Source organism: Piliocolobus tephrosceles, chromosome 10, assembly GCF_002776525.5.
Source record: "Piliocolobus tephrosceles isolate RC106 chromosome 10, ASM277652v3, whole genome shotgun sequence".
In the NCBI taxonomy this organism is placed as follows: domain Eukaryota; kingdom Metazoa; phylum Chordata; class Mammalia; order Primates; family Cercopithecidae; genus Piliocolobus; species Piliocolobus tephrosceles.
Window position 1 is genome coordinate 96,628,306 of NC_045443.1, and position 26,156 is coordinate 96,654,461.

Genomic DNA, 26,156 nt, shown 5'->3' on the forward strand with positions numbered 1-26,156 from the left:
TCCTTCCTTCCTTCCTTCCTTCCTTCCTTCCTTCCTTCCTTCCTTCTCTCTTTCTTCCCTTTCCCTTTCTCTTTCCTTCTTTCTTTCTTTCTTTTTTCTTTTTGAGACAGAATGTTGCTCTGTCTCCCAGGCTGGAGTACAGTGGTGCGATCTCTGTTTACTGCAACCTCTGCCTCCCAGGTTCAAGCAATTCTTCTGCCTCAGCCTCCCAAGTAGCTGGGATTACAGGAACATTCCACCACATCCAGCTAATTTTTTATATTTTTAGTAGAGACAGGGTTTCACCATGTTGGTCAGGCTGCTCTCAAACTCCTGACCTCAGGTGATCCGCCTGCCTTGGCCTCCCAAAGTGCTGGGATTACAGGCGTGAGCCAGTACACCCAGCCAGCATCATGTGAATATGTCCGGAAGTACATAGTGCCATGGCAATATTTAGTGTTAACCCTTTCATAAAAAATAAGAAGAACCATCCTTTCCTTTCAAATAACCTCCCTGTCTGTGCTTTTCAAGAAGCCTGTGGTGTTGACTCATTTTCTTTCCTTTACAGCCACAATATTGTTGGCATCATAACTTCTCATTTCTTTTCTCTCTCTTTAGTGAAAGGGGTTGCTGCAGAAATTATGTTCTAAACCCACAATCATGTTTATAATGGTCCATGAATATTTTTTGACTGAATGTCTGTGTCATCACTTCCTTCAGAAGTCCAAGGCAAGAAAAGCTAAGAAGGTGTGGCCCAACTGAAGACACCCAAAAGCCCATTTACTCCAGGCTGTCTCTCTGCAATCTTAGAAGATGTCAAGTTACTGCAGAGGCTCTACTTCATGCCTCCTCGTCCTGAAATAGGGACAATAATAGCAACGATAATAATTAGCGCCTGAACTTGTTGTTCAAGTGCCTTACATAAATGGAATCATATAAATCTCACCTCAACCCAATGGGATTAGCATGCAGTTGTTACCGTGACAGTTTCCACATGTGGAAACCGAAGCACAGAGACATTAAGTAATATTCTTAAGGTACTATACTTCGTAAGTGTCAGGGCTGGAATTTAAATCTAGGCAGAATCTACCTTCTTAATCATCCCACTGTGCTACCCTCTAGGGAAGAAATATCTAGAACTGTGGCTTGATGATATTACTACTGCTTTTTATAGACAACTTTTTTTTCCTCACTTGGTATCATCTAATGAATAAAGAAGGAACGTGTTACTGTACTTCTATTTCAAGATGTGTGCTGAGCCCATTGGTTTATCTTTTTTTCTCCTCTTAGATCCCAGTAAAAAAAGCTAGAAAAAGAATTCATGATCTCACAATAATGAGGATAACTGGAGAAAAGCCATATGGATCTGGGAGATTTCAATAAATTTCCAGAACTCAGAAAGAGTGTGGAAAGATGATACAGTGGGGCAGAGGTAGCTTTGGGCTGGTGTGTCTGCAGAGGGCCCTGAATCAAAAAAAGAGCCCAAGTTGCCCATCAGAACCTTGGAAGTTTCAGTCTGAGAGAACGGAGATGGGATGGAGGAGGAGATAGAGAAGTGTGTAGAAAAGGAGGATGAATTTAAAGGTCTTTATATTGAACAGCTGCCCACCTGCCTGTAACACACATACCCCTACCCCAATCTATCTTTCTCTGTTTCTCTCTGTCTCTATCCCTTTCTCTTTCTCTCTCTCTCTCTCTCTCTCTCTCTCACACACACACACACACACACACACACACACACACACACACACCCCAGGCATTTACCCTCCATTCTCAGGAAGTAAGGCTTACTCTCTAAATACATTTTAAAAAGCCTTTGTGGGGAAAGCTGGAGCAACCAGTACAGTGGTGTTTGGGGCACCCTGATCATTATAGAGACATTCTGTTCACCACAACACGAAGCCTGGGAATTTAAAACAAATGCACACAGAATTTCCAGTTTGCTTTTCCATTGCCTCTTCCTGAAATATGAACAGAAAGTCACAAACTACAATCATTAGAGGATAGCTTTTAGCACGACTGACAAAGATCAAATGGGAAATAATGCACAGCAGAAAAACTATCTCAAAAGACAATTCCAATAATCTCAATATAAAAATAACTAACCTCTAACTGGTGTTTCTAACAGGTTCAAAACAATACATCAGAGGAAAAAAAAAGGGTGCCAAAAAAGGAATAGAGAAAAAGAGCCTTGAGAAATTGAAAATATTATTGCCAAAATTCACAAAATCTATTTAAACATCGAAAGCAATCTCCTAGAGTGTAAGATGAGAATACAAAGAGGTGGTAAATGTGAGCACAAGGATAAAAGACACGGAGGAATGATGGAAGAAATCCAACACCTGGCTAGGAAGATTTCACAAAAAAGGCAACTGAAACGAAGAGATAGATAGAAATGATCAAAGAAATAATAGAAGGGAATTTCCCAAAATGTACCTTTATATATAAAGCGCCTAACAAGTGTGGAACAGGATGAAAAAGACACCCACTCAGTCACATCTTAGTGACACATCAGGACACTGAGGATAAAGAGAAGATCCTGAAACTTCCAGAGAGGGAGAAAGGTCACCGATAAAAGAAACAACGTTAGACTCCTCATCAAACACATCAAACACTGAGAGACAAGGAAGCATTGTCTTCCATACTCAAATAAAGAAAAAAATACATCCAGCCTTGAATGACATACTAAGCCACGCTATTAATCAACCACAGGGGCAGAATATGGGCAGTTTTACATTCACAAAGGGTTAGAAATTAATCTCTCATGTATTTCTCAGCTGTTTCTTTTATAAACAGTTATTTGAGTGTGTGCTCCAGCAATATGAAAAATGACACAGGGAGGAAAGCATCCAAGAAACAGTGGATTCAATGGAGGACTGCAATGAAGAGAGTCCCAGAATGATGAATGTGTGTCAGTCTCAGAGAACAAGTCCAGCCTCGGACAGGAAGACTAAGGAGATGGGTCCCAGGAAAAATGTAGATCAGAAAAACAGATAGTATGATGGAGACTATGAAAATCTTAAGGATAAAGTAAAGACAGAAAATGCCAGATGAAGGAAAAGTAATCAGAGATGACAGGAAAGATTAAGCAAGACTAAAGATTAAACAAGATTAAAAAAGGTAAGTTCTAGGATAACTCTAATGTTCCTAGTAACTGCACAAATAGGTGTAACCATCATTATCCCCGGTGCCCTGCCTCTCAGGGTCCAGGTATGGGGTTTTCATCCTTGATACGGCTTCCCACACCCCACGAGTTGGCATGGAAGCAGAGAAACTTGGTCCCAATGGGACCTTGCATTTAAAGTCCCAATGCAAACTTGGATGCTGATGACTTCAGCAGGGACCACCATACAGTACAGATTTCCCTGTGTGCCTAGCAGCACTAGGGTCTCTAGTATTATGGGGTGACAACAGGAGAAGCCAATCCAGATGGCAATGGAATTTCATGCTGGCTCTGCCATGGAGTGAAAACTAAGTTGATTTGAAACACACACACACAAAATGATATTTTGTAGCACTTGAGTTTGTGGGGTAAGATTCAGTTTGTAACTGTAGTGTGGGTAGAGGAATCAGGAGAGAGAAGAGATGATAGTATTAATGATGTAAAATCCTCATCTCTCACATCAGGATGTCAGTAATAATATCTAAAGTTGATAAAGCCCAAATTAAGGGCATTTGCATATTACATGGAGATAACCACCAGAGGAACTAAGCACAGAAATGTTGAAAGTATTTACTTTTGGAGAGTGGGGCTGGGAACAGGGAGAATAATGCAGGAAATGGTTTGTATTAAAGTTTTATTTGTATATTTGTTTCAATGCTTGAAAATTATATATTATTTCAATTTTTTAAAAGTGTGCTCCTTTCTGTCAATTTTACTCTCTTTGCTATAGTGTAGTTGTTTAAATTGTCCTTGGTATCATTGTTCCTGTGTCTATGTAGACCACCTGTTTTGGAAGAAGGTGAGGTTATCAATCAAACAGCTAAGCAGTCACAGGCATTCACTTGCTAAGCTCCTTCCTCATTCTCATTTCCAAGAGTGCTCTCAAGGACACAAGAGAAGATGCTATTTAGTGCTGTCATTGTTTTGGTTGTGGGGTAATAGGAAGCAGAGAAGCCTTAATTTTTAGCATCTAGGCTTCAGTTCCAAACACTGCTATTGAAATGGGAAGCTCTGATTACAGCTTCTAAAGTGCTCTGTTTTCTCTGTGCTACAGAACTGTCTTCTGAATTAGTATCAATAAAACGCTTTCTAACAGGATCTCCGACACCAGAAGTCACCACTGATGCCAGTGTAATTACCATCCCTGGACGCTAGGCCTTGTCAGGCAGCACAGATAATCATCCACAACCTGGGGCCAATGATTACCCAGTCAGTCAACTGACATTGACTGCTCACTGGGAGGTACTGCACGGTTAAGAGAGAGGAGAACTGCAATGTCCTTTCCTCAAAGTACTTCAAACTAAACAGGGCTGAGGGTGTGGAAGTGAAGGAAAGCTCATACACATCAAAAGACAGAAATAAACAAACCTATCCATTCTCAGTTACACAGACAGGGCTGTGGAGATTTGAGTTGGAGCAGAATAAAAATGGACTTTTGCATTGCCTGGCCCGTGTTTGGTAAAAACCTCCTTGGTTTTATGTATTTCCTCTTTTCATTTTTTTGATGGTGTTATAATTTCCTGTTTTCATTTCTTCTCCTGTCCACTAACTGGGCTCAACTACCGAATACCCCCTGTGTGCCATGATTTTTCTGGGCTTCCATGCTAATTATATGCTGTTCTGCTTGCCTGAAAGCTGTTCCTATCACTCGCCCTTTCAGCCTGCAAATTTTTCTAATCTATCAAGAGCTAGTGTAAACCTGACCTCTTCTATGGAGCCTTGCCTGAGTCACTCCATTTTAGTTCCAATCAGATACAGTGCTGTGAGCTTTGTGAGAGGAGGGACAGAGTTTATATCATTTGAAAATAATTAAAATTGTTAATATATGTAAAACACTTAGAACAGTGGTGACTGAAATGTAAGCAAATGTGTTTATTATTATTATTATTAGCATCATTATTATGATCAATGTTTGTATTTAGAAGCCCTAGAGTGACATCTGGCACATGAAAGTGGAAACTAAGCAAATGTTTCTTTGTTTGAATTCTTGGAACATTTCAGACAAACTGAGTTTTATTGATGAGAAGGTTGATGGGTGTTCTTGGCAGTGGTCATTATTCCAAGGTGAAAGTGAGGATGATTGCTTTAGCTATTGCAACTGAGAACACAGAATACCTTTTAAGAAGTAGAAGCTCTAACAGGTGAATAGGAGGATAGAAGGATATTCCAGATGATATGAAACTACTGAAAACAGATTTGCTGCTGGTTTTCAGAAAGCGTACTAGCCCTCAGGAAGATGGGCTTGTTTGGAGAGATACCTAATGTCACACAACTTCATTTGCTTCAGCATTATCTGGAATAGATGGTTAATTAGTCTCAGACAGCTGTTTCCTTGCTCACCCGCCTTTGCTGTCTGTATGTGTGATGTGCACGTGTGTGCTGTCATCTGGGTGAGCCTATCTGGGCACAGTGATGGGTCATTAAGCTGTCTTCCCATATGGTGCATGTATAGTGTCTGAAGCACAGTTTCAGGAGATAGGTAACACTTCCACTCAGAGAGGCAATACATGACCCCTAGGGTTGTTACTAGATCTGTAGCTCTTTTGCTCTTCAAACACTACATGCATTTTGACATCTCACCATCTTTGTTCATTGTTCCATTCAGTGTTATGTCCTTCACCCTGTTCTTCACTGCTTACATAAATCCACTCAAGCCCAGTTCCTACAGAGATTTCCCCATTGCTCCAACTCATAGACATCTCTTCCATCTCCATCATAATCGCTTGCTTTTACTTTCTTTCTCTCTCCCTTTCTCTCTTTCTTTCTTTTCTTTCTCTCTCTCTCCCTCTCTCCTTCCCTCCCTCCCTCCCTCACCGTGTCTCTCTCTATTTTTTCTGAAACAGGGTCTCACTCAGTTTCCCAGGCTAGAATGCACTGGTGTGATCACAGTTCACTGAAGTCTTGAACTCGAGCTCAATCAATCCTTACGCCTCAGCCTCTCAAGCAGTTGGGACTATAGGCCACCATGCCCAGCTAATCTTCCTTCCTTTCTTTCCTTTCTTTTCTTTCCTTTTTTCCCTTCTTTTCCTTCCTTCCTTCCTTCCTTTTCTCTCCTCTTTCTTTTTCTCTCTTTCTTTCTTTCCTTCTCTCTTCCTCCCTTTCTTTCTCCTTTTCTCCCTTTCTTTCTCTCTCTTTCTCTCTCTCTCTTTCCCTCTCTCTCTTTCTCTCTTTCTTTCTCTCTCTCTTTCTCTCTTTCTTTCCTTCTTTCTTTTGAGATAGGAGTCTCACTGTGTTGCTCAGACTGGTCTTCAACTCCTGGTCTCAGGCAATGCTCCCGATTCAGCCTTCCAAAGTGCTGGGATGACAGGTGTGAGCCACTGTGCCCAGCCAGTTATAGATTTCTAACACTAATTTCTCCAATGGTTACATTTTATGTTGTGAAAACACATTGTTGGCTTTTATTAACATTTGAATGTGATTTGCTATTTGCTGTCAAGTATGCTAGTCTGAGCTCCCTGAGTAGACTGTTGGATCTTTAAGCAGATGCTGTACTATGCCTCTTTGTAGTTTCTACCACATTTAGCACAGTTAGATGAGTATATAGGTGCTCAATAGGTGTTCCCTTAGGAATGAATGGATAACCCTCCTGGGAATCCATTCAAAAGGATTTTCCTGAGAACTCCTTGAAGACTTATCTGCTTTCTACTTTAGACTGTCAACACATGTTAAAGGATAAAAGATGCAGATTTGAAACACATAGATTTACATTTTAAAATGCTGTGGCATATTTGTTAATATACTTCACAGTCTGAATGCAAGTTTAGGTTAGTTACCCTCAAGGACAAAGCTACTAGACTCTTGCGGATTCAAATAGTCTCATAAAAATCATCACAATGTTATCATTGATAGTTAAGGGAACATTTTGTAATAAGTGGGCATCTTTGAGTATGTTTCCTAGGGAAAGTGCTAAGTGCAATCTAGTGCATGGAAGTCCCACAGTACTCTGCCAACAACCTGCACTTCTTTATGGCCACTTCGCCTGAATGGCGCAGTTCTTTGAGTGTCCATGTAGTCAACTAATCAGTCTGTGGTGAGTAAGAGTGAATTAAGGTGACTGACTCTCCAACATCCTTTAAAGTTACTTGATTTAAGGTCGCTGAGCTAGGTGGTTTATGGATATTTCAGTATTCCTGGAATAATTCATGTAAACTTTTTCCTTGTATCCAATCTATTATGAGGGTAAGAACAATGAAGCCCTGTGCTGATTTCTCTGTTTCACTGGCTAATCAGTAATTCTAACATTGTTTGCCAGCTAAGTGGAACAGGCACTCTTGTCACCATCATGATTCATTGCCCACCGAAAGCACAGAGCTGGCCTTAATCTAATCCTTAATAAAACCTTGCAAACTAGGTATACTGTTTCAATTTGCACATGGAAAACAGATGTTCATGAAGGCTGAGGGACTGGCCCACGATCTCACACCAAGTAGATAAAGAAGCTGGACCATGGAAGCAATTCTGTGCCTTAAAGTGCAATTGTCTTTCTAATTCCTCTGGAGCATGATTGTCTTTTCCATGCTGAATCTAATGATTACAAATCTCAAATGAGCCCTAAACATGGCCCTGTAATCCTACTCCATTCTCCTAGGAAATTCTCCTTCCCACTCTCTGAAACAACTTTTTAATATCTTCTCTATCCTCATTCTTCCACATCCTTACAGCATTATTCACTGGAAAATAGAAACCGTCAGAAGAAACATATTTCCATATTCTCAATGCCTCATATACCAGTCATGATGGTACCCACTCTCTCTGTCTTCCTTACTGTTGTCACAGGAATTTCCCCATTAACAACCAACTCTCCACTTGGCTCTGGATCCCAACCTTTCTCATCTTTATTCTTTTGATCCTTGTTTCTTTTCCAATATCAATACCTCTTTTTCTACCTGATCATTCCTTTCAGTAGCCAAACATGACTCCAGTCCCTCCTGTTTTAAAAAATTCCTCCCTTTGCCCCCAAGTCACCCTTTAGCTATTAGTGTATTTGTGTACTCCCATTATCAGAAAAACTTCTTTTGACAGTTATCTACTACATCTTCTATCCAATGCAATATGGCTTCCATGGCTCTTATTTCACAGAATGTGCTCTTGTTAAGTTCTCCAGGGACCTCTGTGTTGCCAAATCCAGTGGTTACTTCTCTAGTCTCATTTCTTTTTTTTTTTTTTCACCTTCAACTTTTATTTTAATTTCCAGGGTATATGTATAGGATGTGCAGTTTATTACATAGGTAAATATATGTCTTGGTGGTTTGCTGCACAGATCAACCAATCACCCAGGTATTAAGACCAGCATCCCTTAGCTATTCTTCTGGATGCTCTCCCTCCCCCAACCCCCACCCCTGATAGGCCCCAGTGTGTGTTGTTCCCCATTCTGTATCCATGTGTTCTCATCATTCAGCTTTCATTTATAAGTGAGAATGGGCAGTGTTTGGTTTTCTGTTCCTGTGTTAGTTTGCTGAGGATAATAGCTTTCAGCTCAATCCATGTCCCTGTGGAGGACATGTTACTGTACCTTTTTATGGCTGTGTAGTATTCTATGGTGTATGTGTACACATTTTCTTTTTCCAGTCTATCATTGATAGGCATTTCGGTTGAATCTCATTTGATCTCTCATCAGCATTCTACCAAACTGATAACTTTCCCATGGAGCAAGCTTTTAGGGGAAATATTATTCCACTTCTAAACACTTTGAATTTGAGGGGTCAGCAGAATATATAGGAGGTAGAAAACTTTGCTTTTGTTGAGTTTTGGTGAAGTAACCTAAGATGAAAGTGCAGAGTGAGAAGAGAAGAGACTCCAGGACTAAGCCTGAGGGTACAGGCAGAAGCAGGGAGGGCTACAAAGAAGACTGAGAAGGTAGGAGGAGATAACAGAGACAAGGTTAGAAGTCAAGGACAAAAAGAGTTGTCACACAAAAAAAGAGTGGTCAGAATCAAAGGCCAGAGAAAGATCAGCTAAATAGGAACTAGTAAGAGTATATTGTCTTTGGCAATTAAGAGTTTATTGGTTGCCATTTATAAATAATTTAAGGATGATGACAGAGGCTGATGGTATTAAGGCCTGACTGCATTTTTCTGAAGAGCAAGCCAGCAAGTGTAGGCATTCTTTTGGGAGGTTTGGTTATGAAGAGAAGAAGAGTAAGTGGATAGTGTCTAGAGCAGAATAAGAATTGAGGAAGGTTTTGAAAAAAAACATCAGGTTATATCTGAGTTTGCTCAGAGAGGGTACAGAAGAAGGCTTCCCTAATACCACAGCATTATGCAACAACTAAAAATAGAATCTATTTCTTCTGCCTCCAGGATAATTGAGATAATACACGTGTAAGAGTTTTAAAAAACTATAAAATACAATAAGAATTTGATTTAGTGTTCTTTTTTTCCACTATATTTTAATTCATTACCAGGAAGTCAGTGGATTGCATTTTTAACTATATAACACACCCTTTACCCCACTCACTGCAACAAGAACCTCACTGCTATTTATTCAGCAGTTCTTAAATGATTGATTTGTTGTGGATGATCTTTTGCTTGCTTCCTTTTGAAAGAGTGAGGGATTTCTGGAGTAAATGTTTGCCAGCCTGAATATTCCTGTTTACTTGTCCTAGGCTAACAGATAACTGGATGGGCCATATTGTTATACAAGCCTGATGAATGCCAAATGTTCAGCTCTATATCTACAGGATTACACCTTTCTGAAAAAAGAATGCATAATATAACTTCTGTCAAATAAACTTGTGATGTATTTGTTTCTAGGCCTCAAATTTCAAGATCTCCCTCAAAACTTTGGAAGGACAAGCCTAATTCTCTTTGCCAGGCATCAGACCAGACATCAGCTTATAAACTCAAGATGTTCCATAATTCTTTCAATATGAATTCTAATTATCTTTGCTCCTTCTAAAAGAAGGTAAAAGTATAACAATGTGAAATCTAATTCTGTGGACTCAAGGGGCAGAAATCAGTGACCTGATATTCAGAGGCCTATATTAATTATCCATTTTATTTTTCTCACCTCTGTAATTTGTAAGCAGAGTTGCAAGGGTTCTTGTTCTTCAATACTATTTTAGATTATACACTCTCAAATGAATGAATAGTTCTCAATGCCTATGATGTGCTTGATTCACACAGACTAGCCTAGGTTGTCTGAAATGAAGTCAGGGAGATGCATGCAATGACCTGTAAGGTGTTGTTTCTGTGTCTTTGTAGCCTGAGCTCTCTTGTGGATAAAAATCTATAGCCTTTTATTATGACAGCTCATTACACCATAGAAAAAAATTAAACTGAAAGACAGATCATATCTTCCATGAACACTGCTACTGTTTGATGTAGTGTCTCCTGCATGAATGAAATGACTGCCACTCAGAAGGTCTCATGGTCTGAGAACAAATGTGACCTGGAAATTCATCTGTATTTTTATAATCCTGTGTATGGTGAGAAGGTTTCCTTAGTCTAGACTGCATGAGGCCATTTTTTTCTTCTCTCTCACCTCTCTTGTTGCTATTCCTCTAAATCATCATCCACCTAAGATGAAGGAATGCTTATGCTATTTTTGTTTTCCAGGGCTCAGATCTTTCTCAGCTCACTCAGATATGTTGCCCCAGTATCTTTTATTGAAAACTTTTCCCTATGGACTCAGATTGACCTGGGTTTAAATCTTGAGTGCTTTGGACCATATACTTAGTCTTTCTATAACTAAGTTTTGCCCTTGTAAAACTGGAATAATACCACAAACTGTGTAACATTTGAGAGGGGGTAAAGATAATGTATGTGATAATCATATAACAAGTTCTTGATAAACGGTAGTTACATTATTAAATTGGCTATACATTTTTTCTTTCTATAAATCATTGCTTGCCTAATCATTGATTTCCTTGGAGTGCTTCTATCAAGTAGTTATCAAGGGTAAGGATGGAAACCAAATAAATATTTTTTGTAAGTGTGATTTACCAGAAGAGGCTGCACAATGAAATGGAAAGAATGTAGGGCTAGAAAGGTAACAAGTTCCTGGTTCTGGTGTTGCCAGTTCTTATATTAAATAGCAGTGTTATCTGTATATGATTACCCATCTATGAAAAACTCTAAGTTATTAGAAAGATCGCATTCATCATTGATGAAAGACATCCTTCAGGCATCTGGAATCTCATGTAAACCTCATGTAGATTGAGTTTAATTCAATTAAATAGCTATTTATTGAATGATCATTATGGATTGTGCTTGGCAATGTGAGGGATAATAAACAAAGGTTACACATATACACACATTTATTGAGAACTGTTATGAGTTGAATTGTGTCACCCCAAATTTATATGTTGGAGTTCTAACCCCTAGTAGATATGTGGATGTAGATACACATCCTAGTAGGTATAGAGGGATGTGGCCTTATTTGGAGATAGGGTCTTTACAGACGTAATCAAGTTAAAATGAGGTAATTAGGGTAGGCCCTAATCAAATATGACTGGTGCATATTCGACATGCACAGAGGAAGAGAATTTGAAACACAAGGAAAAGGTGACCAAGGAGATAGGTCCAGAATGGCTCCTTCCCTTATAGCCCTCAGAGGAACCAATCCTGCTGGCACTTTGGTCTCAGACATCTGGCCTCCAGAACTGTGAGACAATAAATTTCTCTTGTTTCAGCCACCTAGTTTGTGGTTCTTTGTTATGGCAGCCATAGCAAACTGACATGAAGATCTACTATGTGCTAGTAACTGGGAAACAACATTGAACAGGGCACTGTTCTTTGTTTCAGGGGAAGAAGTTTGGAAAAGAAGCAGATGCTTCAGTTCCATGTAATAAGCCTGCTCCAAGAGAAGTATGCACAGGGTGTCATGGGAGGACAGTGAAGGACAGTTGAGCATTACCAAAGGTTTGTTTAAGGCTCCTCAGCAGGGACGCCTAAGCCAGACTTTTGAAGTAAGAGTGCAAGAATGAGTGCAAGAAGCAAGTGTTCTTGGCAGAAAACACTGTTTATATGAGGCAGTATATGCAAAGACGTGGATGTCTGAGTAGGTGTGGCACTGTTGTAGAACTGTAAGTAATCCAACATGGCCAGAGCTTAAGAGCAGTGAAAGATAAGGCTGGAGAGGTGAGCAAGTTCCAGGTCAGTAGCGGAAGGCTCCCTGGAGCAAGGGGAGGGCCTAGGACCTTGAGGTAGGTCTTCTGTGATTGGCAATTGGGAGGACATAGGCTATGTTAGGTAGGAGGGAAATTGTAAACAAAAGTGAAGGCATATATTTATTTGGCAGTGAGCATTCTTGTCTGGTTAAAATAGACATCCTCTTGAGAAGCAGAGCAAGCAAGTGAGAAGATAAGAAGTAAGATAAAGTCCCTCAAAGGACCAGAAGTATGACAAACTGGGAGTGCTTTGAGGGCAGGGCTAGTATCTTGTTTAGTGCCTGCAGTATAACAGTGGCTCAAGAAACAATTGCTGAATAAGTGAAGGGAGAAACGGTGAAATTCTGTCCTTTTACTGAATTCAGCAGGGACTTTTAGGTTACAGAGGTTTGGTTTTTAAATCTAGGCTCTGCTAGCAATTTTTTCTAACCTTGTTGAGTTTCATCCTCTTTATTTCTAATTGTAAGTATACTAATACTGATGGTATTGGTGATAATTATATGGGATAATTTATATGGAACTACATAGAACTTAAAAATTCCATTTGATCAATATTTATTAAGAAGCTACTATATGCCAAGCTCTGTGGTAGGCTTTAGGAATAGAAAGATAAACAAGACCCAATCTCTGCCTTTAAGGAATTTACTTTCTGTTGGGGGGATGGGGAAGCAGACATCTGAACAGATAAAAGAACTGTGATGCGATATAATAAGGACTAGCATAGAGCTAAGAACAGAGCACCGTGGGTGCACAGAGAAGGGACAGTTACGCCAGCCAGACGGCAGGATAGTGTTGGGGAATACTTCCTGGAGGAAGTGATGCTTAAGCTGATTCATGAACAATGATACACAATTAGGTGAAGAAGGAAGAAAAAGGAATTCCAAACATAGGGAACAACAGGCTTCCTTTGCAGCTGTGTTTTTCTAGTTCCTGTGCCTGTGCAATTCCCTTGCTGAAAATATACCCCAGTTGGCTTGGTGAAAGCAAAAACACCCTCCCTAGCTCTCGTTAGACTCCTGAAGGCTGGATTGTGCTCTGATCAGCCTCAGCTATTGGCTGGGTTCTCTTTAAACTAAACAGGCCTTCAGAAACCCTTCATGTAGCCACCTGCCTGATCTCCTCACTCTTTCTCCTGCCTTCTTTCTTTTCCTTCTGTCCTCCCTCAGGATCTGCTTTCTTCTTCCTCTCATTAAACATTTCCTGTGTCTATGTGTGTAAACTATGGGCTGTGCCTGGAGATACAGGGGATAAAACATATATCTAAATCATAAGGAACTCAAAATTGAGAGTAGGGTCAGCAAGTTATGACCCATTGACCAGATCTGCCTGTTTTTATAAATAAAGTTTTATTGGAACATGCCCACGCCCATTCATCTATGTACTTGGCTATGGCTGCTTTCATGCTACAACAGCTGAGTTGTGTAGTTGCAATAGAGACCATGTGGCTTGCAAAGCCTAAAATATTTACCATCTGGCCCTTTACAGAAAAAGTTTGCTGGCCCTTGTTCTAGTGTTTATATATGGCAGAAGTGGTGGGGATAGATGGACAAGTAAAAAGGTAATGTACCCCTGTAAGATAAGTTTTTCAAAAGGGTACGATAGAAGGAGAGTTCCTAACCCATACTTGGAGGTTGAGAAAAGAACTGAGAGCTAAAAAAAGTGACAAGTACGCTTAGAGCTAAAGGATAAAACGGAGTTAAGAGGGAAAGGAAGATCATTCTTGGCAGAGACAGTAGCATGTGCAAAGCCAGGCAATGAAAGAAAAATATGCAGTTCTCTATTGCAAAAAGAGGAAGCAGTGAAAGATAAGGCTGGAAATAAGTTTGGGCCAGGTCATTAAGGATCCTAAATATGAAAGTCATGTTAAGGATTTTAGCAATGCCCTATAATCTCTCCCATAGGTAACTGAGAACCTGTGAAGGATTTTAAGCAGAGTAGCGCTAAAGCAAATGTGTGCTCTAGAAAGATCACTCTGGCTATAGGATAGTTAACATTTACTGGACATTTATTCTATGCCAGGTCTGTGCTAAATGCTCTTTGCATCTGCAAATGTCTACTGAGTAGCTGGACAGCACTGGGAACCAGGTAGAAAGAGGTGAAACATGGGGAACAGAAATGGATGTATGAGAACCAGGGATCTCCCTGAGGAATGGAAAGACGTAGAGCACCACCCTTGTTTGGAGGCATGAGGAGAAGTAGAACAACAAGGGTGATTGCAAAGGGGAGTCTAATGTCATGAAACACAAACAGAGAGTAAATAAGGAGTGGATAGTGAAAATCAGATATTGTAAAGAGAGCTAAGAGAAGAAAAGTGGAAAAACAAGTAGGGGGCAGGGAACTGGTAAGAAGCAGATCAGAGCTGACTTAAAAGAGACCAATTTCAGCAGAAAAGTTGAGAAACAAGCTGGATTATAGGGTTAAGAAGTGGTTGGAAGTGAGAAAATGGAGGTCACTGCCACTGAACACTTGTTTGAGAGATATATCTTTTTAAAGAAGAATAGAAATATGACTGTGGCTGGATTTCTTAAAATTAGGCTGTAATTCAGCAGCTTTGGTAACTTTTCTGATTCATGAGGAAAATTTCTCATCTCAAATATCTGGTCATTTGAAGTAATACTGGAGATCAAATTATGCAAATATGCTGCATGACTAAATTAAAGGCCTATTCATGTGAGCATTAGTTAGTAATGGGAGTTATATACTACATTATTAGAAAATGGGGCAGCATATTTTAGTGCTTAAAAATTTAATCAGAGTAACTTCCAGAAGGAGGAAAAGGCTCATTTTTAACACAAGATTTGAATCATGGCTATTTTTTTTTTTTTTTTTTTCAGAAATCCATTCTTCCAAGATGGTCATCCCTGCACATGCCCTCATTTCTGACTTTCTGCTGTACAAGCAATCAGTATTCGTGCAAGGCTAATGGGATACACAAGAACAATTAGTAGCTCTGCCAGCACCAATATTGTACTTGTCTCTTTAAAGAGCTCAAAATATTAAATAACAATTGAAAAGAACATTTCTTCTAGACCCCTCATTAGATTGATTTTACAGATGAGTAAACTGAATCATAGAGAAACAAGATAGTGGAAATGAGAAGTCTTACTTTGGTTCTATCTCACACCACTATAAGGCTGTGCCTATTATATTTGTAATTAAGCTGTTGTCCAGATAAAGAATTACTCCCTCTTGGCTTTGACTTTTAGATACCAACAGATTTTTAAATTCCGGCAGTTGAAAAGGTTATGTTTTTTTTTTTTTTTTTCTTTCAAAAGTGGGTTTGTAACTATTGGCCTAAGTTACTTTAGAAAACTATAGCTGTACTTTCAACATAAGGCCACCCACTCAACTCTGAGCCTAGACTCTTTGAGAAATAAGAAGGTATAGGAAATTTGGCAAGTATTTTTCTCTTGTATCTTTAAATCTCAGTAAGTTCACAACATTTTCCTAACCAATATTGGAACAAGAAATTATCCCTGGGGGTGGGGGGGTGGGGTGGTGACTAGTCTAACCCTTTAAGGACAATTAATTTTTCTACTTCACAAGTTTAACTTCTTATTTGGATCACAATATGCTACTAAGATACTTAAAAGGTCACTTTTTCAGGCCAACTGCAAATGATGTTTTCATTATAGAAAAGTTATGTAAAAGTGGAAAAGAAATGTAAGTCCATTAACGTGTAAAATGCACCACAGCAATGGGAAAAAATGTTTTAATTAAATATGTATGAGCTCTATCGTGCTCAAATGTTTTGTTCAAATGGATGATTCCAAGAGCTCTGTGGTTCCACTTCAGTGTCTAATAGGCACTACTCACTTTAACCTTCAGCACGTCCTTTATGAATGCTATCCACCCAAGTGTACAAAATGCCAATTCATGTTGGGCCATCAGTATTATTGTTATTTCTTATTCTGTAAAGGCTGCATTTTGAACATTTTAATAAGAGTCAAAGCATTCCAAGTCAATCTAGTTGGCAATTGTTGGAAACACAGGAGGTGCTTTAAAAAATGAGTTGGTAATAATTTCATTCTTCCCCGTTTTGATTAGAGTTTACAAATATAACTGTCAGCTAGTTATCATGGTGAGGTTGTGGATCAGCCCTCCTCCAAGTAATATAAACTTCTTAATACAGTCTTCAGGCTATGAATCTACCATAACACTGCCAGTGTTTTGATATCATCAGTATATTCATCTTCCTTTATTTCAAGCTATGTTAGATTTTACCTCTTCTATTATCTACTGTAATTTTTTGCTGACAAACCAACTGCTAGTAAATACATATGTTGAGTGATGGTGATTATGTGAAGAATGAGGGGCAAGATCCCTTTGGTGTAGCGTGTGTGCACCCATGTGTGCATGAAGAAATGTGCATGCAAATAATATAGGTCTAAGGGAAATACTGTACTCTCCTTGAGGGTAAGGATCATGTCTTATTCACTGTCACATCCCTAGTACTTAACACTGTCTCTGGCACATAAATGATGTCTAAGGAGTGTTTTTTGCATGAATGAGTGAAGGGTACTAATGGTCCATGTTCCCATTGGCAAAATAAGGCTTCCAGTTTAAAAATGAGACTGGAGGTCCACCTACAACAATCTGTTGTGCTTTCGGTTTTTACAGGCTGATTTCTATGCACATGGCATTATGCTGGGACTTGTGAGGAAAGCAAGGAAACTGAATACACAGAACTTGGACTTGAGAAGCTTCCAGTCTAATTGGGGAGACAAGATACATACAAGTGAAAACTCCTAATTCTCGAGAGAGAGTAATGGCATGCCAAATGTATATTTTTTCATGTCAAATGTAACCACTGTGTGAGTTCAGAAGAGTCTGTTCTGTACTGCAACCATTAAAGAAAGCTACCTAAACCAGGCAGGAATTGAGTTATACCTTTGAGGATAAAAGACAGCAGGGAAGGAAAGGAAATGTCTGTCCAGGAGGAGTGGGTAGAGAATACAGATGAGCAAAGTTATTCAGATACGAATAGATTCTTCGGGACTTAAAATTTAGGAAGCAGTCTTTAGACTTTGAAAAATAAATATGATGATAGAGACAAATATAACAAGGAAATAAATAAGCATGCACGTTTTGTACAGTAATCACTTCATACCTAAACTCCTTGGTGAAAAAACATGTTGACACTTAGACACATTCTCCATGTTGCAAACTCAGGGGAAGTGAGTGAAATGTCAGAGGGCATGGCAGCATTTCTAGAGGTTAGTGAGTATCAGGTAGGCTTTGCCAAGCATGAGGGAGGTGGTGATATTTGACTTCTGAGGGGATGAACAGGTAAGGTGGGATCTGGGCAGATTTTCAGACAAAAAATTCTGTTGTGAAGTGGCTTTTGGTTTTAACATAGATGTGACTCTCCTAAAGTCTTAGGTGACCTGATGTACTTTTGAAACTATTCATTGATTGTACAAATTTCCATTTATTTTACATTTTTAAGGACACAGAAAGATCTAAACTGTGTGCATAACTATTCTACAAACCAAAATGAAATACATAAAGGAAAAGTTTGAAATTTTGTCTTTAAGATACAGGGAAAAAAATCACACATCAGTAAAATCAAGAATGAATATCAGCCTGAAGGAGGAGCAATAATCAACAAACATTTAAAAACAATTGGGGGGCCAGGTGTGGTGGCTCACGCTTGTAATCCCAGCACTTTGGGAGGCCTAGGCAGGCAGATCATTTGAGATCAGGAGTTCTAGACCAGCCTGGTCGACATGTTGAAACCCTGTCTCTACTAAAATTACAAAAATTAGCTAGGTGTGGTGGTGCACACCTGTAATCCCAGCTACATGGGAGGCTGAGGCAGGAGAATCGCTTGAACTGGAAAGATGGAGGCTGCAGGGAGCTGAGATCACACCACTGCACTCCAGTCTGGGTAACAAAGTGAGACTCCCTCTAAAAAAAAAAAAAAACAAATACCAAAAAACAAAAAACAACGGGGGTCTTTCTTTTCTAACCATATCTGGACATTGGTGAAAATAGTCCTTATTAAAGATAATCATAGCCATGGAGATAAATCATCCATGTATTGCATTAATGTGTGAGAGTATATATTTAGAACAGATTTAGTGAATAATTTTTAAAGCTTTCAATAAATACTTTAAGTTACTTATATGGACATTTTAAATTCGCATTCATTAATGGATTCTTGATTGAATAAAAAATTAACTTCTGAAAATATTTCCTAAATAAAGTACATCTATGCATGGATGCACTATGATGTTTCAACCAACATTAATTATATCCTTTTGATTTCTACTGTCTTGTTCAAAAACGCTAATAAGACCTGCACTACATCATAGTTAATAGGAGTGTGCTGCTTGTTGCTTAGGCAACCGGAGGAATAAATGCAGGTCAGAATGTGCTTCAAGAAAAACAAAAGCTAGAATATGATACTGAGTGGAAACTAAGTAAGTCTAACAGATTTTTCACCACATTAAAGAAATATGTTTCTTACAGCAAGCCAATCATATTCATGTATTTAACTAAGTTTGCAATTACATAAATTAGATTATGTAGATCAATAAATAATTTTTATAAAGGTAGAAATTAATTGCTTATGATACTAGTAGCAAATAAATGGTGTATAACAGCATGTAAAGCACTAATTGATTATACCACTTCATGATTTGCTTCATTTTCATAATTAATTAACTCCTCTAAATGGCAATTCAAAGATTTTTTAAAAGATAATTCTGTCCAATGAAGAAAGTATTTGATTGGTCCATCTAAATTAATAATATTTTCTTATTTTCTAGAAAATTATACCAAATACTTTGAATTAAACAAGTAAAGAATATAATCTACGATTAGCCCTTGGTTATATCACATATACCCAGGATTTTGCCTTCCATATAAATTTTGAAGGCTTATACATGATTCATTCATGAATAATTTTTACAATCTCTCTTTGAATGCTTATTTGAAACCTGTTTGATTAACCTTTAAGTTTGAGGCTTTCAAAAAGGTATTATATTTGCTCATAAGTGTTTAACATTCGGAGGAAAAATAAGCTGAATTAAAGTCTTTCAGTGTGGCCAAATGATCCAGGAAATCCAAAGACCTAACTTCTCATGGGACCAGAATAAATTTGGACAAGGATTTGAAGGGTGGGAATGAGAAACCCTTATTTCAAGTAGACATAGGGAGAAATAATTAAGATATTGAAATGTACAGTAAACATAAATAATAATAAAAAGACTTCAATTCTGTTTGATAGTTCCTCTAATTCTTAATGCCATCTGTTTAGTGTCCTAAGTCTGTCCTAAATCTGCTCAGTGTTCTAAGACTTTCATAGCAATTGAAGAACTTTCACTTTTTTCCAATTCAATACCCAAATATCTTGTCTATATAACCAGTGATAGTACTTGATAAACACAAGAAAAATAACAGTAGCTGCATATCTCAGTATAAAAAAACCAACAAATCACTCATAAAGCATTCTGTGCATATAATTACTTAGAGCTCATATATCTTACTATATTTATGTCTTTTATTTTTAAAAACTCTTGGGCATACATACTTTTGGAGAAGGAGCAGAAGTTGAATAATGTTAATAATCTTCAAATCTATAATACTCAAGTCAACCTCAGAGAAAAGTAATCTAAGATAGGAATTAAAAAATATAAACAGCTCTCACTATTGTGTTATCATTTCTGGTACTAGTAAGCTGCAGGTGTCAGCCCTATTATTTTATTTAGGCAGGGCTATTACTTAGTTCCACAAGTCATTTGTGTGCTACATGCCCGTGTTATGTAGGTGTCTCTAAATTTAGGGATCAGTGATATGTGTGATGGGTACTTAAAATAAAGGAAAGGTAATAGAGCTGTGACGTAGCTTAACAAGGGGAACTGATGAGCACCAGGGGAGGTATGGGAATGATTAGAAAGCTGAATTGTTGGTTTGCACGGTTCCCCATCCTCCTTCCTTACCTATATGCAAAACGGTGGAAACTTAGCACATGCCAGGTTTAGACTGCATGTAGAGCAGAATTCAGAAGTACATGACTATACTTAGTCCACCAACCTCTCTTTCTAAATATTGACAGCTAAATAACCAAAGTGTTTATTTCCGCCTAAAGTAATAAACAATACTTCATCGTTCTTCAATCAGCATGTGGAAGTAAATGCTCTCCATAAATGACCATCTGAAGCAATTTGCTAATGATTTAAACTGCTTATTGAACAATTATCAGGAAAAGAAATGATCTTCACACCATAAACACAGCAAATTGTCTCATTAACCACTAAATGCTGATGCTCAAGTGAAATAATATAATAATCAAGAATTAGCTGAAGAGTGATATAATCCAAGTATTCTAAGATTACAAATTTATAAAAAAATCATACAAAGAATGACAGGGAGAATATCAGTATTAATCTTCTTTCACTGCCTATAAATAGCACTCTTACCAGTTCATTCGTATAACATATATGTATATGGATACATATAGATCTCATTTTTTAGCAAGAGTCTATATGAACACAGTAAGTTCAGTCCTAAGGGCATCCAATTTTCCAATGCAGTTACATACATAAATCTGACCGATTTTGGTGCAAATTAGGCTGCCTCTGAGCCATGTAAGACACATAAGAAGCAAAGACAGACAAAAGGCAGCTCCGTGGACACAGAGAGCGTCTTACCATAAACTGCACATTGTCAAATCCATTAGCCATCAGGTGGTTCTCGTACTGAGGTAGCCCAATGCTTTCCAACCATTGTCCCACTGTTTGGACAGGGCATCTGGGTCCTGTAAGAGGATGAAGAGGGAAGCGTTTAAGCAGGGAGTAGCCGTCCACGGGGTAATAGCGGTAGTCCTGGGCTGAGAGGTGGCATTGCCACATCATGCCCCTGGGAAAGTTGCTATCAAAGGAGCCCGCCAGCTTGACAGATTAATGTTCTCAGCGAGAGAGCAAAGTCAGAAGTAAAACATAGTTTGTCAGGCAGGCTGTGGAGTATGACTTGATCCTAGCTCCACATTTCTTACATATTAATCTTTACTACCGACCAGTACGTCATACAGCCCCCAAAACCAGGCAGCAGAAGAAGGCATATCAAGCTGTCAGCTTGGGCTGGTCTGCGTTCTATGTGATTGTTGGAGTACTCCACAATGAGCAATGCACGGCCGGCAGCCAGAATTCTTTTTTATCAAGTACTCCTACACTCATCAGTATGCAGCTCCATGCTCCTTGCTCCCCCTCGCTCGCTCCCCTTCATTACCCAGCCCAGGCTACACCTCGCATTTTCAATAATAGCCATCAGATAAGGCAGATTTTTTTTGTCTGCAAGCTGTAAGCCTGCTGCTGCTGCTTCCTCCTACACACCCATCCAAGCGTCAATCTTGAATGATGAGAGCAGTCAAAACAAATGCAGAAAATAGCAAGATTCAAAAGCAAACCAAAGTGCTTAAATCTGAATTGAATCTTCATACTGGTTATACGTTACAGAGCTATTTGTTGTGGAATTTTACGTTTCAAAAGACACCAGGAAACGCGAAGCTTGAACTATAGCTTATAACAGAGCTCACGACAGGTTCCCTTTTTCCTTTTCCTTTCTTTCCTGTCTTTTCTTCTTCTTTTTTAAATGCAGCACAGATAAATGTTTCTGATCTGAAGCTTTGCAGTGTTTGGAGAATAATTATTCTGTTTCTTTACCATGCTATAGCAAAATAAGCGTCTCCGAGAGATATATTTTTTTCTTTTTTGAAATACTGCAAAACACAGAAACTGCATCGCAATCTTGAAGTCAAGTTAATTTATTTCTTGTTTGCATGGTTTCTTCCAAACAGAAGTATTATTAGGCACAAGAAATCCTTTTTCCCCTTTGATATTTATAACCCAATCTACCAGGGTTGCCATTCTAAATTAGCTATAAAGGTAACATTAACAGGGTATAATTTTTTTTTTTTTAATAAAGAAGATGAGCCCTAACCCAAAATAATTCAAGAATAACAGATGTAAATGTGTGAGTTTCACTGAACGGCAGATAGACTTGGTAATTTATTTAACAATTGGGAGAAACCAGGGATTAAGAATAGAACCCACAGGACTAGATCATCAGAAGAAATAGACTCTTAAGATTGGGAGAGAGGTTGCAGAAAGGTTAGTCTAACCCTTTTCCTAAAGGAGGCATCCCTGGCTAAAATGTTCCTAGAAGAATATCTTCCAGCTTCTACTTGAATACTGCCTGTAACAGAGCTCTTACTACTTCTCACGAAGCCTCATTTTATTAGAAAGATATTTCACTTCCTACTTTGCTTCTACTCACTGCTCCAGCTCTGCCTTTGGAGAAGCACAGATTGAGAACGGTGCCTCTTCCACATAAAGAGCTTTAAAATTTAAAGACAACTCTCTCATCCCCCAAGAGCAGCCGCCTGGCACATAGTAAGTGTCTAATACAAATTTATTGAATAAATGAAACATCACTTTTCTTTTTTCCTCAAACCTCATCTTTTTCTGTTTCTTTTCTCTTTTTAAAGGCATTGTCAACTTTCCTGGCACACAGATATTAAACCTTAAAACATCTTCTACTTCTCTTTCACTACTGAAATCAGTCCCCAAGTTCTATCACCCCTCTTCCCAGTGTGATCCATTCTCTTGATTCTATTTCCTGTTTTATGTTTACAGAACTGCCGCCTACACTGATTTTGTCCTCATAGTTCAGGCACACCTAGCCTAGCAGAACAATGACTTCTATATTGGTCTTTCTACCTCTAATATTGAAAAAAATTAATTTTATGCATGGTATCAGAATAATCCCTCAAGACACAGTTTTGATTACTACTCCCTGTTTCAAAACCCTTCTGTGGTTTTCTGTTGCCTTCAAAATCAACTCCCAGCTCCTCTGATGATATTTTGGGGTCTTCATGATTGACTGCAGTTCGTCTAACTTTATTTCCCCTTTTCCACTGCTCTAGCTGGTCAGGATTACTTGTCAGTCTCTAAAGGCACCCCATAATGTGCTTTGGTTGGTTTTATTATGTCCCCACATTTCTGTCCATTTGTTGGCTTTGAATCAGATGCTATTTCCATTATGAAACCTCTTCTAGTCTTCTACCAGGAACAAATCTCTTTCTTCTCTGTCTTAAATGGCATTTTTAGGCCCTCTATTGTAACAGGTATTTTCTGCCTTCAATTTTAGTTGTTTGTGTCTGACTTACTTCTTGAAAGCAGGCAATATGCTTTGCTAATATTGCACATAGTAAAGATTCAGTACATACCTGCTAAACACAATAATGTAATTTCACAATCCAAAGTACAAAAAATTCTTCTATTTTCAAATTTAAAAAAAGTTTTAACTTTATCCCAAGTCTCTACATTATTTATTTAAAAGAAGATAACTTGTTTTTTAAATAGACTTTTTCAGGTCTGTCTTTTAGCTCATCATCCTCATCCTCTTTTTGAATAAGCAGCCCTGGGTGGACTGCATCGTACTGGAGTATGTTTTGTTGCTGATTGGTCCTGGAGTTTTTAAGAAGATCAAAGAGTTTGTAGTAGTCTATGAATCAATCTTAATAGATTCTAGCTGCTCAACACTACCTGTAGGAGAAGCTAAAAACAAGATGCCATTTGTCCCTGGCCAGCTCTAAAGCTGTTACAAGGAGGAAAAAAAGGAAAGTCTCAATTATAGCTTCTCCTAGGATCACAACCACAGTGCTCCTCCTGGTCATTTTAAATTATAAACAGTTGAGTATACTACATAGAAATTGAACAAACATGACAATAACATTTTGGCTTGGCAAGGCACATGCTGATTGGCCAATTCTTCAAACCTGTTTCATCTCTTAAAATGCAAACCAGGGACAAAGTACCTGGCAGAGCACCATACACATCCTACTTATTAAATAAACTTTATTAAATAAATGCATGAGTAACTAAATGAATAAATGATATTGGAAATGGCTTTCTTGAGATTCTCACTTCTTAATATAGAGAGAAGTAAAGAGGAAGAGGAGAGAAAAAATGTGTGTGTGCATAGACATAGAGAGTGGACTAATAGACACTGCAGACTCAGAAAGGGGGAGAGTGGGAGAAGGATGAGGGATGTGAGATTACATAATGGGTACAGTGTACACTATTTTGGTGGTGGGTACACTAAAAGCCCAGACCTCACCACTATGGATATATCCATGTAACAAATCTGTACTTGTACCCCTTAGATCAATAAAAATAAATAAAATTATATATTACAAAAGAGAGTATATTTGTGGTGGGGGTTATTTCAAGGTTCAGACTGCTATATAAGAACACAACTCAGAGAAAATACTGGTTATGAACTGCTTTACAAAGTTTATATAGACTGCCTGAATTTTATTCTTTTAGCTATTCAATCCTTCAATTTTTATTCAATAATTTTTATATGTTGACAAAATGTTATAATACATGGAGGATGAGCTGGGAGAGGATGGGGTAGAGGGAGGTATAAAAAAGAGGGAAGAAGGGAAAAAAAAAGACCCTGAGTCATGTTGTTTGTTTGTGGTTTTGTTAAAGTATTTTTCTCATGAGTCAAACCTCTAAAAGAATCTTGGTTCAGGTCTGAAGATCACTATGTAGTAGTGTTTAAATATATTACTCGCTTTACCTAAAATACTTTTATGGAGTCTTAAAATTCTTAAAGCATAACAACACACTAATTAGGCAGGAACCTTTATTCAACTAGAATGTCCTTAATTCCAAAAGTGAGACAAGAGGAGGGAAAGAAGAAACTGACCATTATTCCAGGCTACCATGTCCTAGGCAGTGTGGTGTGAATTATTATCCCCATTTACCATAGGGAAACTGAAGCTCAGAGTATGTGGTGAAAACAGGAATTTTCTTTGTCACAGTCTTTTAAAAAATAATAATTCTAGGGGTTTTACTCCCATAATGGCAGTGTGAGGAGCTCCACAGGTCCAAGCCCCAGTCAAAAAACTTAACTGTTGAAAATTATAAACAAACAATAAAAAAACCCTACACAAACAAAAACCGAAAACAATGCCAACAAAAACCAACCATCAAAGTCTTTGCAAAGTGTCCTAAGAGCATATTATGTGAAAATGTTTATTCCAAAAACAGACACTAAAACTTGGTAAGAACAGAGATTCTGAGATTCTGTAGCACTTGAGCCATGGCTTCCTCTGGCCCCTCCTTCCCCTGCAACTCATCTCCATAGATGCTCCACTTTGGTTGAAAGTATTCAAGAGAAAGGGCTTCCCTTCTCCTCAAATCCCAACCAAGAGGCATGGGATCTCATCAAAAGAGGCAGGCCAACATTTCCAATTTCCTCTAAATCTAAGTTGTAGAAGTTCAATTCCTGGTAAGTGTGGCTGAGAGGTCAGGGGCTCCCTTCTTCCACCCAGACCCCATTCATAGAGTGGAAAGTTCATCCCAGCTGGGTCAGGCCAAAAATATTGGGATCTTGACTGCCCTCGACTGCTTACATATAGGATAGAGGTTCCATGCCCAGAAAGGTAAACTAAGAAGACCAGAGGCTATCATTCCTGCCCCTTGCGTGGAAGATCGGCTCAAAGATTTTGCTTAAAGGGAGAGTCAGTTTATAAGAATAGAAAGCTCTAAAGCTTTCCCCCAAGAGGTTGACTTATTTGTTTGTTTTTAATTTTTATTTTGGATTTAGGAGTACATGTTCAGGTTTGCCACCTGGGTATGTTATGTGATGTTAAGGTTTGGGGCATGAATGATCCTGTCACCCAGATACTCAGCATAGTACACAATAGTTTTTCTTACCTTGTCCCCCTCCATCCTTCCCTACTCCAGTAGTGCCCAGTTTCTACTGATGTCTTCTTCATGTCCATGAATACCCAATATTTAGCTCCCACTTATAAGTGAGAACATACAGCATTTGGTTTTCTGTTCCTGCATTTATTTCCTTAGAATAATGGTCTCCAGCTGCATC

The 26,156-nt window shown here is 38.5% G+C and overlaps 1 protein-coding gene across 9 annotated transcripts in view; it reads right to left on the reverse strand.

The window, feature by feature from the left end:
- The window catches only part of ANKS1B (ankyrin repeat and sterile alpha motif domain containing 1B), a 1,351,669-nt gene that overhangs the window by 405,456 nt on the left and 920,057 nt on the right, over positions 1 to 26,156 (reverse strand). For 7 of the 9 annotated variants that reach the window (XM_023182451.3, XM_023182541.1, XM_023182286.2 and 4 more), the window contains one exon: positions 20,909 to 21,015. In XM_023182451.3, the coding sequence (XP_023038219.1) occupies positions 20,909 to 21,015 (107 nt within the window). The other 2 variants (XM_023182776.2, XM_031936356.1) reach the window with 2 other exon arrangements.